This window comes from Eleginops maclovinus, chromosome 19 (assembly GCF_036324505.1).
Source record: "Eleginops maclovinus isolate JMC-PN-2008 ecotype Puerto Natales chromosome 19, JC_Emac_rtc_rv5, whole genome shotgun sequence".
NCBI lineage: Eukaryota > Metazoa > Chordata > Actinopteri > Perciformes > Eleginopidae > Eleginops > Eleginops maclovinus.
The window spans coordinates 23,456,358-23,474,077 of record NC_086367.1 but is presented as its reverse complement, the minus strand read 5'-3'; the positions used below and the strand labels follow the sequence as shown (position 1 = coordinate 23,474,077).

General features: G+C 44.9%; 2 protein-coding genes across 15 annotated transcripts in view; both read right to left on the bottom strand.

The window, feature by feature from the left end:
- Window positions 1-1,255: 1,255 nt before the first annotated feature.
- exd2 (exonuclease 3'-5' domain containing 2) lies at window positions 1,256-6,895 on the bottom strand. Of its 2 annotated transcripts, none has more exons than XM_063909607.1 (10): window positions 6,775-6,895; window positions 5,899-5,969; window positions 5,341-5,801; window positions 4,978-5,234; window positions 4,765-4,891; window positions 4,227-4,531; window positions 3,645-3,751; window positions 3,395-3,530; window positions 2,574-2,933; window positions 1,256-2,319 (listed from the first exon to the last, which is right to left on the bottom strand). In XM_063909607.1, the coding sequence occupies exons 3-10, from the start codon at window positions 5,758-5,760 to the stop codon at window positions 2,103-2,105; spliced, it is 1,929 nt and encodes a 642-aa protein (XP_063765677.1). In that variant the 5' UTR covers window positions 5,761-5,801; window positions 5,899-5,969; window positions 6,775-6,895; the 3' UTR covers window positions 1,256-2,102. The 2 variants fall into 2 exon arrangements, with proteins under 2 accessions (XP_063765677.1, XP_063765678.1); XM_063909608.1 differs by having other exon boundaries at window positions 5,356-5,801.
- A 799-nt stretch (window positions 6,896-7,694) lies between these two features.
- Window positions 7,695-17,720, bottom strand: part of numb (NUMB endocytic adaptor protein) — a 44,783-nt gene continuing 34,757 nt past the window's right edge. Inside the window, exons 4-11 of one of the 13 annotated variants that reach the window (XM_063909092.1) lie at window positions 15,431-15,463; window positions 14,722-14,796; window positions 13,633-13,773; window positions 13,299-13,503; window positions 11,531-11,830; window positions 11,305-11,451; window positions 10,413-10,634; window positions 7,695-9,656 (exon numbers count right to left, since the gene is read on the bottom strand). In XM_063909092.1, the coding sequence (XP_063765162.1) occupies window positions 8,929-9,656; window positions 10,413-10,634; window positions 11,305-11,451; window positions 11,531-11,830; window positions 13,299-13,503; window positions 13,633-13,773; window positions 14,722-14,796; window positions 15,431-15,463 (1,851 nt within the window). In that variant the 3' untranslated portion in view covers window positions 7,695-8,928. The remainder of the gene's footprint in view (window positions 9,657-10,412; window positions 10,635-11,304; window positions 11,452-11,530; window positions 11,831-13,298; window positions 13,504-13,632; window positions 13,774-14,721; window positions 14,797-15,430; window positions 15,464-17,720) is intronic. The other 12 variants (XM_063909098.1, XM_063909093.1, XM_063909099.1 and 9 more) reach the window with 12 other exon arrangements.

Below are 17,720 nucleotides of genomic sequence, written 5' to 3'. Positions count from 1 at the left end.
TGTCTCTCACTCCCCGATACACTTCTTAAAAAAGGGGAATCCAGCAAAATGTTTTTATTTTTTAGAAAGTATTTCCCAGCTTTGGCTCCTATGTCTCCTCCAATACTTAAACAACAGACTCCCCTGCAGCAGCCTCATGTGCCATTGTTACGTGTCAAACACTGACGGTAGAAATGTGTGTTTTCAACATTTTAGGACAAAATCACGTCTGCATGTCGAGCCATTTTGGTATTTATTTGTGAATGTGTTCATTTATGTTCTGACTGAACTGTGAAACCAGGGGGGAGATCATAAGCCAAACTCAAATTCAGATACAAAACATTCGACTGACAGATTGTTCTGATGCCAAAATCAAGAGGCCTTAATTCAGCAAGACTAGATTGTAAAAAAAATAAAGTCATTCTTGACAAAATAATCCAACTACAGACTCCTGAAAGTCACGAGTGATTCATATATGAAATGTTAAGACAACCGCTTTTGTACTCATTTTTACAGACTATTTATTAAACTGTGATTTTGTAAGAAATAAAAAAAGAAACAGTGAATGTGTTTGTCTTTTTAACTCCACGTGTTTTTAAAGCTGCTTTTTAAGAATTTTGTCAATTAATCCATTTGTTTTTTGGTCTAAAAAAAAATGTGAAAATGTTTTTTAAGGTCCTGATTATTCTACAACTCAAAAGCAATTTAGTTGTATATAATCACAGGAGTAAAGAGACCAGAAAATATTACATTAAGATTAAATCAGTATTTTTTGACTCAATATTTCAATTATGTTATTTAATAGTTGAGAAAATGATTTTCCTTCGTGCCGAGCTGCTCCTCTGGAGTTAAATATCATCACGTTGCATGAAAATAAAGCCCATAATTGCTGAATTCAGATCAAATGAAATATTCCACGGTTTGAGAGGTGTGCACCGTGGGCCATTGATACAATACAATGAAAGAAAAACCTCTTAGCGCCTCTATTTCTGATGCAGAGAAAGGGTCCATTAAAATGTAAAACACAGGATTACTTGAAGTTATGTTACTCACTAACAGAACAGCTTCTTAAAATGCAAGACAGTTTTCAATTTGAAATCAAACAAATACACACAGCAGCTCCACATTTATCCCCCCTGCTCATTTTCTTTTTAGCCACAGTTTGCTAACTTCTCCAGAAACCAGAACAGGAAACGATGTGTGAATACCACACCTCCTAGGTTTCGGGCGTACATGTTTTTTTTCCTGTCCGAGCATCAAAACCATCGACAGCAGATTTAATACAAACAAGACTTTATTTTTTGTATCGTTCACAATTTATGAAAACAGAACATCTTCGGCTTACATCCAGAAACACAACCAAAGACGAAGCAGCTGCAATTTATATATTCATCATCAGCTCCACAGATGAAGCCTCCTTGCTGCAGGGGGAAGTTAGGGATTATTTCAGTCACTTTAAAGTTGGCCCTTTTATTTTTACCTGTGCGGTTTGGATTCTGTAAATCGACGTCTGGGTTTATTGTCGCCGCTCAACGCTGCGATGAGACTCCAGTTTTGGGATTAAGAGGCTCATTAAAACATGAACCAGAAGACGTCCCGACTGAAGAGCATCAGCAGCACGGCGCTAACATCTGGAGGTTAAATGATCAACTGAACAAGCCAGCTTTACCCCCCCCCCCCCAATATCATACTCCAGGGAGGAAACGTTCAGCTACTGACTTAAAACAGACAGAGTGAAGACAGAAAGCAAGGCTGAGCGAATCATAACTTAAAGTTCATAAAGCTGCTTTCCTGCAGGTGTGGGGGGGCAGGGGTTAGGTTTAGGCGGGAAATTAAGAGCAGGAAGCAGCTTCTTCTAAAAATCAGTGCATACATTTTAGAGCTTTTTTTCATAAATAATTATACATCTTTCAAGATAAAAAAGTGTCCGTATGCAGTCACAGGATATTCCTTTAAGTTCTCCAGGACCCAACCGGCACTACAGTAGTCCAAAGCACATCCTCAGACGGAGTGTATTCACACACACTCCTGGTGGGGGCTGGAACATGCTGGTCGATCGGTCCTTTTATCTCACTTGAAAAAGAAAAAGCGATTTGGCGTGTGGAACTCTCCGGACGCGGCGCTCAGTTGAGTTTGACGGGCAGGTCCTCTCCGTACTTGCGGAGGAACTTGCTGTGGTTGTGGTCGACGGCCCACAGCGGGGGGAGGTGCCGCGGCTGCATGGCAGACAGGAAGTGCTGCCTCCAGCGGCGCTCCAAATCCATGAGGCCCTGGAGGCCCCGATCGGCCGATGCTCGCACCACCTTCAGACCGTGAGGGACGTACGCCTCGTTGAAGATCCTTCAGAGGAGAGAGAGGGGGGGGGGGGGTCACCGCCGGAGAATTAAAGGGTGACACGGGTCTAAATGGTGGATATTCTGGAATATTTTTGGGAGAGTTTAACAGAATCTTAAACAGATGTCGGTGTGTACTCTCAGGTTAGGTGAGGAAATATTAGTTTTAATCAAAATGATTTCATGGATTCAAATGAAAATCTAAACAATGATATTATAGTTTGAGGTTAAACCTGTAACCCCCCTCCCCAGGTGTTTCACCTGGTCTCGAGCCCGGCGGCCTCCTGCAGCTCCTCCTCCGTCAGCTGCTCGCTCTGCAGGTATTCCCTGATCAGAGTCTGCAGCTCCTGCCTCCTCTGCTCCGGCAGCGCCTCTCCGGCAGTCAGCAGAGCTCGGGCCGCAGAGCGAACCCGCCGCCGGTCCGAGTCCTCCAGCAGACGCACCCCCTCCTCGCAGCCCTGGGGGGCGGAGAACTCGTCGGCCAGCCGCTGCTTCAGGAAGCCGTCGTGCACGTTGGAGGCGGCGTGGCAGCTGGTGCACAGCAGCAGGATGTCGTGGGAGTTGTGGTCCTTCATCTCCGTGGGGAAGTGCCGGCGGTACTCGTGAGGCACGATGTTCTTCCTGCGGGAGCGGAGAGCAGAATTCAAATGACTGGCAATAAAAGATTTACGCAACACTCCGTTACACACCTAACGGCTCATTAATATACTGTAATGAAGTCCTGAAAGATTTTATGAGGCAGAAAACTATCCAGAGCTGAAACGTGAGGATTGGCTGTTTTCCCTTTGTTTTATAGTCACTGGAACTCTTCAGAAAAACAACAACCAAACGTTTGTGGATTCCCTCGTCGAATCAGGGTTCATACAGCTTTGGAAAAGTGAAATTCAAGCACTTTTAAAGTGTATTGACACAATTTCTTATCCCTCAAAGCCTTTTTATCCACTGATAGATTTTCCTGCATATAGAAGAACAAGGGACCCCTTTCTGTCCAAGGTCGTCCCTCCAGATCTGAAGACTCACAGAAAGCCATATTTTCAACAAAGCATTGCACAAGTAAATGTGTAAAGTAGAACATGAGTAACCTGATGTAGGAGTCTGCTTTCCCACAGACCACGCAGAGGTTCTCCTTCGCTGTCAGATAATAATCCTGCTGAGAGTCGGGACGTCCCGACGGCTCGAACAGCAGCCGCACCACGAACGGCTCCTCACTCTGCAGCACTGACAGAGACACAGAGAACATGTTCAGAAAGAGGAGTGACACCCTGTCAGCTGAAGGATTGAGAGAGACGTTTATAAAAAGGCATGCGAGTATGTGCAGGAGTCTCCATGTACCTCCTATTCCTTTATCTAGATACCATTTGGCTTTCTTCTTGTCGCAGGTGCAGAGAGGCTGGCCATCAGGGGCGTGGAGGAAGCAGTTATCGTACAGAGGAGACTTCCTGTAACACACAGAGACACATCTACAATACAACTCTATATGAAGTGTCCCTTCTTAAAAACAAAGAGGTAAAGCTGGTAAAACACTGAAGCGGATCACGTTAAAAGTCTGGGGTTTTTTCTCGCTGTAGTCTGGCTGCGACTAACGTTTGCTCAGCTTGTTTCTCTGATAACTTCAGATAGTCATAGCATGAGTAAAACCCTTAATCTGGTTAAAATATAAGGCTTCAAACTGGATAAAAAGTCCCTTCATGTCGGCTCCTGGCACTGAGGCGTGATTAAAGGGATACTACAATATCACAGGAGGCCAGAGAAAGTGTTACCCAAATTAAAATGACACATTTCTCAGCGTAAAAACAACAACGCATTTAACATGGATCAAAAATACACAGTGATACAAATTTGCAGAAGAACTAACTAATTGTTAAAATCAAACAAATAAAAACAGCTGTATGTGTGATATACGTCCCCCCTCACCTGGCGGAGTAGCCCACACCCAGCGGTTTCTTCTTGTTGTTCTTCCGAGGGTCTGGGACTTGCTGATCTCCAGACTCCGGACTTTCAAAAGTGGGTGTTTTCCGCGTCCTCCTTCTCTTCTCTCCGTCCTTATCCTCTGAGTCTCCTCGGCCCCTGAAGGACACGTCTAGCAGACCCTGGCAGCGAGATGCCAGGTCAGAGTACGAGCTGCTGCTGCAGGACTCGGGTTCCGGTTCAGAGTCCAGGCCAAGGAGGTGCAGGAAGAGAGCGATGGACACCTGGGCGTCCCGCGCAGCATAAGTAATCTGGAGAGGAACCGGGGGGAAACATCAGAGGACAGGGGAGATGAAGAATAGAATGATAAGAGGAAAACCACTTTCACTGTAGTTCATCTGACAGTATTTTGTGCATTTTCAAATGAACGACGAGCAAAAAACCTTAAAGCTTAGAGCCCGGAACACTTCTCACACTCTTCCCCATCTTAGACATCCCTTTATAAACTAGCTTTATAGCGGTCAGTGATTTAATGGCTCTGTACCTGCTGCAGCGTCAGTTCGTCAGCCTCCCAGTCGCTGCAGCGCAACTCCAGAGATTTATCCAGAGGCACGTTCAGCAGATCCTCCGCCAGAGACTTCAGGCTCAGGCCGTTACTCACCGTCACCTGCCTGGAACCACGGACAGGGTTGAAGAGGATCATTTAGGTAAAAACGAAGGAAAGTATTCTGATGTAGAGTGAGCAAACACAGCATACCTCCGTCTCAAGGCGAGGTATCTCAGGTCCACTGTGCAGGTCAGCGACAGGCCGTAGTCACGCGTCAGGCGCTTGCCGTCTTCGTAGCAGCCGACGCCGACTTTTAAAATGTGGGGGTCTCTGAGGACCTCCATCAGGCTGAGAGGGAAGCTCTGCTGGCCGCTGCGAAACGCCAGCAGCCTCACCAGGACGCACAGACCGGAGTATGTGGCCATCTGCAGCAGAGACACCGAGGAGGAGCGGCCCTTCACCGACACCTGAGGACCGGTCAGAGAAATAACAGGAGCAAAGAAGTGTTTAAAAATCCATTCAGGGGGACTTTTTCCATTTCAAAAACAAAAACATGCAAAAGGCTTTCCTCACGCCGTCGGTCTTTACCCATTCACAGTCGAGCCCCAGCACGGGGAACACCGTCAGCTCCTTCTGCATCAGCGGCCAGAGCTGCAGCCACTCCTCCTCCGAGCTCACCGTCACGGGCTTCACTCGCAGCAGCTGCTCAGAGGACGGGATCTTTAGGGGCGGGGGCAGCTGTGGGGTCTGACACTCCACCGCCTTAAACTCCTTCTCTGGAGGATGCTGGGGCGGCGGTGGGGGGGTGTATAGATTCTCCACAGCTTTAAAACTCTTCTCCACAGGACAGGGAGCCTCCACAGGATCGACCACCTTCTGGATGGAAGGCAGCCTCTTCCTCTTTGTGCGGTAGACTCTCCATACGAGCAGACCCCCTAAAGTCACCCCTAATACTGTTGTGATGACCGCGGTTAAAGGCCCACGGTGAGACATGTTGATGTGTAGAGCTCTTCCACTGGCTGAAAAGTGCAAACCTAGAGTCAGAAAATACAAACAAAATTGGTAAGCACTTTTTAGATGTGCAAATCTGACTATTAATGGAGACGATAAAAAAAGTGAGTGATGTTTCACCTTTCTTGAGTCAGTGGAATCCCATGTTAACCTGGCTGTGCTTCTGTGATCTGGACAGGCACTGCATTTCTCTGAAACAAGCAAGAGTAAACCACAAATATAAGTTTTTTTTGGTCAACTTTAAAGGGGTTAAATACGAGTCTGCACACAACCTGACCCTTCCAGCCTCTTCGCTCTGGCACCTATCTCTAATGTGCAACTATACCTATACTTGTGTATTTGTAGTGTCGTTCCTGTAATGTGTGTGTATTCAAAACGTATATATAAACCAAGTGGAAAATTGAATTTCCCCAAAGGGTTCATTAAAAGTTCGTCTTCAAATGGCCATCCTTATCAGGTCGCACACTCAAACGGGGGACTGAATTAAGTGCAACACCGGTCACAGGTGAAGTTAGCCACTCCGTTATGTCAATTTAAAAGCTGAATATGGACATTACATTAAAACTATTTAAACTTAACATGTAGCTGCTTCATGAATAAGTTATCGATTTCATTACAGTTCAAATAGTTAATATACAACAGAACAAATGCTAACATACGACCGTTAGAGTGAACGTTTGTCAGCTAGCATTAGCAGCACACACTCTGCTAGCTGTTAGCCGTGGCAAAACAGTATCAAAAACTAAAATAAATATCAGTATCACCTCGAATGAACATTAACATGAAGACAACCCATATACAAATGAGTTTATGTCAGTACTTTGATTCGCATTGCTTGTTAAATCAAAGTTAACCACCGTTAGCAGATGTTAGCCACTGTAAGCTAGCCGGTAACTTGCTAACTGCTGCTGCGTCGTTGGGCTGAATTTGACACATTTCTGCCTAGCAACAGAGCAGCACTTCTGTGAGACTGTAGATGAAGTTTTGAAGTCTTACCTTTACGTTTTTAACCAACACACTCCCAGTTTCACACACATGTTCTCCTGCATTTCGGTGCTAAACTGATGCATGGCTTCCGGGCTGTTTTTTATAAGGAGGCTTCGGCTCTGCAGTCAGCGCCCCCAGCTGGAGGGAGGGAGGGAGGGGGGGAAGGGGGTGGGGGGGACTACAACAGGAATAAATACAACTATTACCAAAGAGTCAATAAAAATCTGTATTGCAGTCTTTATCTGTTTACATTTACCTGGCGTGTTGTCGTGTTTCTTAAATAAAAACATGCTTTTTCTCTCTTGATTTTCTGCACAATGCTTCCCTCAATTGTTGTTTTTTTCCACCTTTGTTTATTAAGTTATTTCATATTTTGTTAAATATTCTTGTGCTAAATGTAAAAAGAGTGACTATGCAAGAGTCCTATGTTTCCTGCATCCTCCATGCTAATTATTTGGTTATGTAAGTTTAGGTGTATTTCTTTTAAACAGTATCACACCTTTGTACATTACAGTACGTGGGAGTTTCTGGATGAAAATGGTCTGAAATGATAAATACGATTATTCTACTGCGTCTAATGTTTGTATTTAAAGCTCAATCAAGAAAAACAATTACTACAAGCTTCTATTACAAAGTAGACCTCAATTGGTGAAAAAATGCTGAAGTGAACGCTGCAACCTTCCATTACCTCTTTATTGTGGATCATTTTCCAAATGCTATATTACAATTAACATTTTGTCTATAAAATGCCATAAATGGGGGAAATGTATGATGATGCCCATCAAAACATTGCCAAGTCCAAAGGAACAAATAATGAATATGTAAAAATATGTTTTCCAAATGTAGGTTCTAGTACCCGTTTAATTATCGATAGATTGACTGCATGCATTAAAAGCACATCAGTATGGACTCAATAACACAGAACACAGTTTTCCTTTACCACCATCAATTTATTCAATCTTTTAGCTTCAATATTTCTCCAAAGAAGTGGAATAAAGAAATGAAATAATTACAAAATGGAAAAATAGATCAGATAATAGATCATATTCACAGGTTTGATTAAAAAAACAAAAACATGACAGAGAGAAATCAGACGGAGAGACCAACGGTTTTTATCTCCCTGTAGTTTTCTGCTGAGGTCAGCGTGCAGCTTACACTCACTAACCCCCGCCGATCACCTGCGAGTCAAATTGTAGTGCTGTGCAAAATAAAAAGTTACAAATCAACTACTTAGAAAAATAATATAAGAGGTGGAGGAACGGGAGATGACGCATCCTACCGTGTTAAATAAAAAAACATTTCCACCACAGAGAAGAATGACGATGAAAAAGTAAAATCTGAAGTACTGATGTGTACTAAACTAAAGCACAGGTCAGAGAGGCATCCAGTCCGCACCACCACCAGCGCTACGTCCACATGATTGTTGCTGCAATGAAACCCTATTTACAGAGAGACGCTCCACATCCAATCACAGGATGCAGCAGACGGCAAAAACAAAACAAACACAAGTAAAGCAGCTGTCCCTTCACAAAATCTCTTTACATCACATTAAAAATTAGCACTGCTGTGAGCTGTGTACAGTATAGATTCTTTAAAGATATATATAATTTTTTATGTATAATATATACGGTCATTTCTTGTATACACGAACATAAACTCGTTTGTAGCTAGCCTGTGCCTTTGGCACGATTACTTACAACTCTTCTGTTAGATTCCAAAGCTATTTAAAATATACTTAATGCATAAAAATAAAGATTTGGCATCGTCTCACTTTATTCTTCTGATTGGGAAGTTTAATGAGAACTTCTTGTCTGGAAGCTGAGTTCTCTCAGTGCTGCAGTTTCTCTGCCAGGTGAGGAGGCGTCGTCCTGGCAACAGGGAGCAGGGGGGGGGGGGGGCGTGATGCTGAGCCTGTGCTGCACAAACAAACAAAACGTACAGACGATGCTAATGAGACGCTAGCCTGTTAGCCGTTCCTGTTTGTTGGAGTTCTGCTCCCAGCTGGTTCTCCTCCTTCCTCCTCCTTCTTCCTCCTTCCTGCTGAGCTCGTCTGATGAAGAGGAGGCAGGAGGACCCCCCCTCAAGAAGGACCACTCCCCCCACTCCTCCTCATCCACCTGCTCCCCAAAACAAAAATGGCCTCCTTATTGTTCGGTACAGTCTTCAGAGCTGGATCTCGAAGGTCTTGTGCAGCTCGGTGGAGAAGGGGTTTGTGGGGGAGGGGGAAGTGCGCTGACGGGATCGGCCCTCCAGTGCTGCCCACTGGGCCTCGAAGGCGTCTTCCTGTGGGGGGGGCAGGGTGGCGGGGGAGGACGGGGCGAGGTGCGACCAGGACTCGGCGCCGTTAAAGGTGGCGCTGCCGTTGGAGGGCTGCAGGGGGGGGAGGCTCACCGCGTGGTTAAGGGGGGGGAGGCTCACCACGTGGTGCAGGGGGGGCTTGATGAAGGGGCTGAGGTCGTGCTGGGGGGTCGTGGTGGAGGATGCGGGGGGGAGGAACGGCTGTGGGTGTGTTGCCGAGCCGAACACGTTGGCCACCATCTGAGAGGGGGTGATGCCCACAACGGGGACGCTGGGGGGGGGGAACGGGAGTCCGTTGGGCAGCGGGTAGGAGACCGGGGGGTGAGCGTGGAAGGCGGGCTGGCGGGGGGGCAGCATGGGCACAGCGGGGGGCAGGGGGGACATGAAGGCCACCTGGGGGGGAGGTGCTACCGGCATCGACACAGGGGAGCTGAACGGCTGGGGGGGGAGCGTGGCGGGGGAGACTCGCACGGACTTTGTGACTTCCTCTAACCACCGGTCTGCTTCTGAGGGGGTGCGTCTGTGGGAGGAGACAGGGGGGGAGGAGGTGGGCGGGACCACTATCACCGGAGTTGGGGAGGACCAGTTGCTTCCTGTTGGGAGAAAGAGAGGTGGGTGAGAGAAAAGCAAAGAAACATTCCATCTGGACGTGTGACGGGCTGTCGATGTGTTTATATTTCACTTCTTAGTTCCGTTTTATTTTGTTTATTGTTTGCATTGTGTTTGTTTATTTTCACATTCTGTGCAACGCTTGTCTTACCTATGCTGCTGTGGCTAATTTGTTTTCCAATCAATAAATCTATAAAGGAGGTCTAATCTTATTTGGTAACCTCAAAACAAAATGCAGATTCTCCCCCTAAAATGTTAAAAGTGCTGCCAGGAAACAATCTCTCTGTGGGTCAGAAAGGGTTTACTGAGACCAGAGATATGGAGATGGGGTCAGATGTCTGGTCAGACGGCAGAGACAGCTTACGGAGAATAAGTAGGGGATGGATGTCCGGTGGGTCTGCGGGGGACGAGTGGCAGGCAGCAGGCTGACACTGAGACTGAGATTTCTGATCCTTTCTTTACTCTCCTTTTTTCTGGAGAGGAAGTAAAGGAACCGGAGCTCTGGATCTATTTGTTGTTTGAGGTGCGATATATGACTCAGGAGCTTTAAGACGTGAAGACACTATTATTTTCCTCTTCGCTCTGATGCAGGATTTTTGCCGGAAAGTGGGCGGGGCTTAATTCTGACAGGCAGTGAAGTTAGCGCCCTCGTATAGTTTATATAAAAAAGGTTAAAAACACCGCTTTAGTAAACTCTCAGTGCCTCCTGTCACATCCAGCTTCTCCTAAGTGCTGCTTACCTGGCAGTGCTGAGGGGGGGGCTCCTGCTGGGGTCTTAGCCCAGGGGTTAGTGTCTCGAGCAGGCAGGGCGGGGGGCAGAGCAGGGGGGTTAGCAGCAACAGCAGCAGCAACAGCAGCAGCAGCAGAGAAGGCAGGAGAGGAGCCGTTCACTACAGCAGACCAGAGACAGACGCTAGTACAGGCTGACGGAGCGAGGGTTAGACACGCACCATGCTGTTCAGCTACACACAGGCAGGAGAGACTATCAAGGTGATCCAGTCTGATTCAGAGGGTTTCTCTGCTGTGTTAGTGACTCAAGACTGATGACTTCAAAAAAGGTTTTCCAGGTTATCCTTTCTAGTTTCTTTAACATTCAAAAACATATAAACCTATTTGGAACAGGGAGGGAAACACCGTTTTACCAGGTTTGTTGTTGTAATACCCAGTCCGGCCACAAGAGGCTGCACAATTTGATGTTTGTTTCACAACAACAAACATTTTTTATTATCCTCACAAAACTTTATTTATTGAAAGAATAATTACAAATAAATTAGTCTTTAAAAGATTTCCCCCCCCCTCTTTCACAGAAAAATAAACATATGATAATAATAATAATAATAGGATCGCAAATCAAGGAGTTTTATCTTTGCAAATCCTGTTTTTTTTAACCTGTTCTTAGGCCATAAACCCTGGAGATGAGACGATTCAGATCAGGATTAAAAAATAGGAATATTCACAGGAATATTTTCTCTTGCCTCTCAGGTCTTTTGTAATATTAATAGAGTAGTTATGACTAAATGTGAGCAGGCAGACATTCTCTAAATGCATGTTAACACATCACCCACTGACCGGGCTCATCACGGTTAGATCTGTTAGATATTGGAGGTGTTAGAGAGGTATAGTGGATGTTACCTGGAGCTACAGGAGACTGTGGGGAGGAGGTGGGTTTGGGCATCGGTGCGGAGGAGAAGGGGTCCTCGGGGGGGCCGCTGAACGCCGAGGTGATCTGAGTGCAGAGCGAGCTGATGCTGTCGTTCTCTCCCTCCACCTCTGGGACTGCTGGGGAGACACAGGGGGGAGTTTTAGAGTAAAAATAGAAAACATGGACGGCAGGATGACATCAGGAAACTACACCCACCGGTGTTCTTCATGGGGAAGTCGGACTTGCGCTGCATGGTGGACGGCAGCTCGTTCATGCGCAGCGACATCTGCCGTTTGAAGGGAGACGTCTTCTGGCTGAGCACCGGGAAGCCCCTGAAGGATCCCTGCCTGGCCAGGGCCTCGGCGGGGGCGTGTCTGCGGGGAATCACCTGGGGGCCCAGGGAGGCCATGGAGAGAGGAGGTGAGGACGAGGGGGACGGGGTGTCTCCCGTCGAGGGACCCGAGGAGTTATTCACAGAGGTGGCCGAGTTCCCCGACAGGTTTACATCTGTCTCTGCTGGAAAAAACAAAGTGTGAGATCAGAGGTGGAACTAAGTAGATTTACTCAAGTAGTGTACTTCTTTGTACTTCTACTCTACTACAACTCAGAGGTAAATGGTGTGCTTTTACTCCACTGCATTTATTTAATACCTGTAGTTGCTAGGCAGATTAGGATGAATGATGGTAAATATAATCTCCCTTAAATCAGACTGTAGTTCACCTGCAGTAAATCCAGCAGCTACCCTGCAGTATACAAAGCCATTCAAACTAGCTGCACCTTTACCAGCTCTGAGAACACTTTAATGATCAATCATTATAAAACATATCAGAGATATTATTCTGAAATGGACCAATCAGACAATGACTACTTTTACTGTCGCTACTTTAAGTACATTTAGAGGAGAGTACTTTCTACTTTCACTGGAGGAACATTTAGAATACTTTTACTGTGACAGAGTATTCCTACACTCTGGTACTTCTACTTTACTCAAGAACAAGACCTGAGTACTTCTACTTTACTCAAGTACAAGACCTGAGTACTTCTACTTTACTCAAGTACAAGATCTGAGTACTTCTACTTTACTCAAGAACAAGATCTGAGTACTTCTACTTTACTCAAGTACAAGATCTGAGTACTTCTACTTTACTCAAGTACAAGACCTGAGTACTTCTACTTTACTCAAGTACAAGATCTGAGTACTTCTACTTTTACTCAAGAACAAGATCTGAGTACTTCTACTTTACTCAAGTACAAGATCTGAGTACTTCTACTTTACTCAAGTACAAGATCTGAGTACTTCTACTTTACTCAAGTACAAGATCTGAGTACTTCTCCTTTATTCAAGTACAAGACCTGAGTACTTCTACTTTTACTCAAGAACAAGATCTGAGTACTTCTACTTTACTCAAGTACAAGATCTGAGTACCTCTACTTTTACTCAAGTACAAGATCTGAGTACTTCTACTTTTACTCAAGAACAAGATCTGAGTACTTCTACTTTACTCAAGTACAAGATCTGAGTACCTCTACTTTTACTCAAGTACAAGATCTGAGTACTTCTACTTTACTCAAGTACAAGATCTGAGTACTTCTACTTTACTCAAGTACAAGATCTGAGTACTTCTCCTTTATTCAAGTACAAGACCTGAGTACTTCTACTTTTACTCAAGAACAAGATCTGAGTACTTCTACTTTACTCAAGTACAAGATCTGAGTACCTCTACTTTACTCAAGTACAAGATCTGAGTACTTCTACTTTTACTCAAGAACAAGATCTGAGTACTTCTACTTTACTCAAGTACAAGATCTGAGTACCTCTACTTTTACTCAAGAACAAGATCTGAGTACTTCTACTTTACTCAAGTACAAGATCTGAGTACCTCTACTTTTACTCAAGTATAAAATCTGAGTACTTCTTCTATCTCTGTGTCAAAGTGAAGCAATAATATCAGCTCAACATTTAGACGTCATTTCCAGCACCAACCTTTTTTAGCGTCCTGTATCTGCCTCATCACTTCCTCCCGCTCTGCCGCCTCTATTGCCGTAGTAACCCGAAACGAGCCCTCGCGGGTGAAGGTGGTTCTGTTGGCGTCGAAGGTCGCCGTGACGCCGCACTCCTTCTCCCGTTTCTGTTTCCGCTCCAGACAGGCGGCGAACGCACATCCCACAGCGTGACTGAGACGCTCGCCCTGAACCAGACGAGGGAAGGAGTCTTACTGACAAACACTGACTGATTGTGATTGGCTGAGCTGCCTTTTTGAGCCTGTTGTAAAATAGTATGTAACCAATCAGCTGTGAGCACCAGAATGGGTTCTTACTGAGTCTTTGATGGCCATGAAGCAGTGGCAGATCCAGCGCCTCGTGGTTCCGTCTCTGCAGATGTAGGAGAACGCTCTCTCAAAGTTTCGGTCCGGAGCGCAGAACGACACCTTCTCTATCGTCTGATCCAGAATCAGGTCCTGCAAACACATTTTCACCTCGTTATGATCAGTCACTACGGGTAAAGTGGCCATTGAGTAAATTCAATAGGTGGTGTGAATGATTGCACAGTGAGCTGCACTTCAACGTGAAGACCTGGCTTTAAAAGCGCTTGAATATTTCGATTAGCAGCTCCAGAAGTTCAACAGCTAAGTCTGACGCTGAAAATAGAATGTCACTCAGGTTAAGCAGGCTGGAATTATTGCTGGAATTGTATGTTTTTTACTTTTACGAAATAATGGCAACAAAATAAATAGAATACAGATATTATTATTCTATTATATACAAATATATTCCATTTTATAACTGACAGCTGTCATTAAATGTTCTTAATCAAATCATAATAACAATATTATATTTGGCCTGGATGGAAAATGTGCTCCTTTAAACGTACGTTAAGTAAACATTTAAAATACAATATTAAATCAAATTAAATAAATATAACAAATGTTTCTATAATTATGTGCAGTAAAAAAAGAATACAATACATTTAAATACAAATATTATAATAAAATATATACATTTGAATTATTAATGTGAGATATAAAAACATGTAATAAAATAGAAACACAAATTGATGTTTACACATAAGGAGTAAAAGTAATATTGTGCAAAACAATATGAAAGCAATGATGAAACAGAATAGAGATAGTTATATTTATTCGAGCCTCACAGACCCCTTGTTGATGTAGTACTGCATCTGTCCAGCAGGTGTCAGTGTAACCCTGTCTTGTGTATTTCACTCTTATCTACTCCTGCAGGTGCAGAGTACATATTTACAAAGAGGGGCTCTTGGAGGTCACTAGAGCACAGCAGCTTTACTACCATTATCAGCTGCCTATAAAGCTCCCAAAGCCACGTGGACTTCCTGCAGCAGCTCTTTATTTATAATGAAGGTGCTTCCTAAGACGACAGACACTTGCTATTACCTTTGTTTTGTCGTCGACGACACGAAGACCGTCTGCCGACACCCAGAGCACTGCGCGCACTGCCTTCTTCCCCGCCTGCAAACCAAACACAACAGGAACGAGTCAGAAAGGTTTAAGTGTTGTAGTAACAAGAGTTCCCTTTGAGCCTTTCCTTGGTACCAAATCATTAAGTCAACACACGCACACGCACACGCACACACACACACACACACACACACACACACCTGTGAACAAAGAGAAAGCACCAGGTACGAGAAACAAGTGTTTTCATGAGTGCCCAAACTTTACTTTGAGAAAAGAAAGGTTGGAGTGTGTGTGGTGACGATGCAGTCCACATTGGGGGTTAGAACGACAACAATAAAATGTGTGTGTGTGCACCAAAAGACAAACGTCTGTTCACACACACACACACACACACTTGTTCATTGTTTCATTCTCTGTTCAGGGAAGAAGAGCTGAAGGGAGAAGAAGCCTGTTAATACACATTCACACACACACAGTGCCCCGCCCAGCTTAACCCCACCTGCTCAAAGACACATGCATCATTGGTCTCCCCTCCGTGTGTGTGTGTGTGTGTGTGTCTTCCAGCCTTTAGAAGTGATCAAAGGGTGAAGTGTTACGTGAAGAGGAGGAGGAACAAATAATAACAACAACAATAATACGGCTGATGATAAAGAGACACACTGAGACACACAAAGCAACAACTTACTTTTGCAAAGAATCCTTTGAAGAATTTCCTGTCCTGGAATTGGATGTGGTAAAAAGGGAGGGCGGGTGAGAGGGGTGGAGGAAACGGGGGGAGGAACAAGGTATGAAAATGTTACCTAGGAGCCCACAGGAGCAGGGGTTTCAGGGGGGGTGGTCATTTTGTTGGTTTGGTGGAGGTGAGGCTGGGTTATGAGTGAGTGAGGAGGAGCATGACTCCACTGAGGTGGTGTGGTGAGGGTGATGGAGACACAGTGAGGGTTATTGTGTTTGTGATGATAACCGTTAGTACGACCACACAGAGAGCCATGGAACCAGGAAGTGACATCCCAGGATTTATTGTGATGTGAATAAACAACAACAACAACAACAAATAGAGATGCACCGATCAATCAGCAGGTGGATCACAGATATATTTCATCCTGTGCCGGTTCAAATGACACCACAATTCAACTACAGTGGCAGCCACAACAACAACCTTTGATTTAGCACTTTGTCAGACTCTGTTGCGACTGCATTTCAATGCAAATATATTTTGCTGAGACACATGCGGAGAAATCCCAGAGAGGGAATCTTCTGAACACATCTGGGGCCTCTCCATCTCAATTAGTTTTTTTGCAAGACAAATCATTTGTGATGTCAAACACTGGAGAAAAGAGGTAAATAAAGGATAAATGCATCTACTAATATCAGGGAAAGTAAACAACACTGTCATGGTTCAATCCCTCAGACGAACACTCATTCCCTCAGACGGAAACTCATTCCCCCAGACGGATACTCATTCCCTCAGACAGACACTCATCCCCTCAGACGGATACTCATTCCCTCAGACGGACACTCATCCCCTCAGACGGACACTCATTCCCTCAGACGGACACTCATTCCCTCAGACGGACACTCATTCCCTCAGACGGACACTCATTCCGTCAGACGGACACTCATTCCGTCAGACGGACACTCATTCCCTCAGACGGACACTCATTCCCTCAGACGGACACTCATTCCCTCAGACGGACACTCATTCCCTCAGACGGACACTCATTCCCTCAGACAGATACTCATTCCCTCAGACGGACACTCATTTCGTCAGACAGATACTCATTCCCTCAGACAGATACTCATTCCTTCAGGCGGCCGTTTGACCTCCGAGTCGAGCCTGGGACTATCCAACATCCAGACTGAGACAGAGGTCAAGTTTAGGCCGTCCTAACCGAATAAAGGAACCACAACCCCAGAACCCAGCCTGGTCCTAATCCTCCCTTTTCTCCCCCCTCCTCTCCTCCCTGTAAGCTGTGAGAGGAGTGCCACTCTGCTCCTGTTACACCGCCATGGTGAAGACAGCACCCAGACCACCATGTTAATGCATGATTCACCGTGTTAACCACCCTGGAGACTCTTCGGGAGTGAGCTGAGCACTGGTTAGTGTGTTAGAGCTGCACCATTCATAGAAAAGGTATCAGAATTGCAATACGGACAAGGTTAATATTCAAAGTGTCAACTATAAGGAACATCATGATGCAAAAATGATCAGTTTTTACAGATAGGGTCCTAGTGTGTGTGAGTGAGCAGAGACATGCAGATGGTGGTAGAGCCTGTAGAGTTAGTGTTAGTAAAGTTAAGGGAGAAAAGTCTCTCTATATAACTAGAATGAGAGGGTTGTGTAAGGGGGGGGGGGGGTTTCTCAGCAACACCACAATACAAACCTGCTTAAAAAGGACAAAAAAATAAATAATACAGCACGAACAAAAAAAAAGGTAACACAATATGCAGGTATTCAATGTGGGAGAAACTACAGGAGGAGGAAAGGACAGCTGAAAGATCAAGGTGAAGCCAACCAAACTTCTCCATGCTGTGAATACTTTACCTCTTTTTATTAATAAAGACGGAAACCCTTAAAAGCGGTACAACAAGCTGCTGGTTCAACCTCATTTCTGAACAACACCTACAGCAGCAGGATGTGCAACCGCGAATAGCACGTCTTGCGCAACGTTTGAGCAACAGATCACACCTTACAACATACGAAAGTCACAGATAAAGGAGAGAGGAAGTTGCCTTTAAAACAAACTTTCTATTGCTAATACTGAGTGTTTACGAGGTGACGATTGATTGTGTCTCTTCACCCTCATATTCTGTGCACATTTATGATAGAAAGATCGAAGACATGTGGTTTTGTCGATTCAAACTTCTTAAATCCATGCTTTTCATTGAATGTTTTAAACGTCATTTACTGCTCGAGTAGGAAGAAGCATTTCCGGCATTCGCTCTGCTAAAATCAACCTTTACTTAGTCTGATG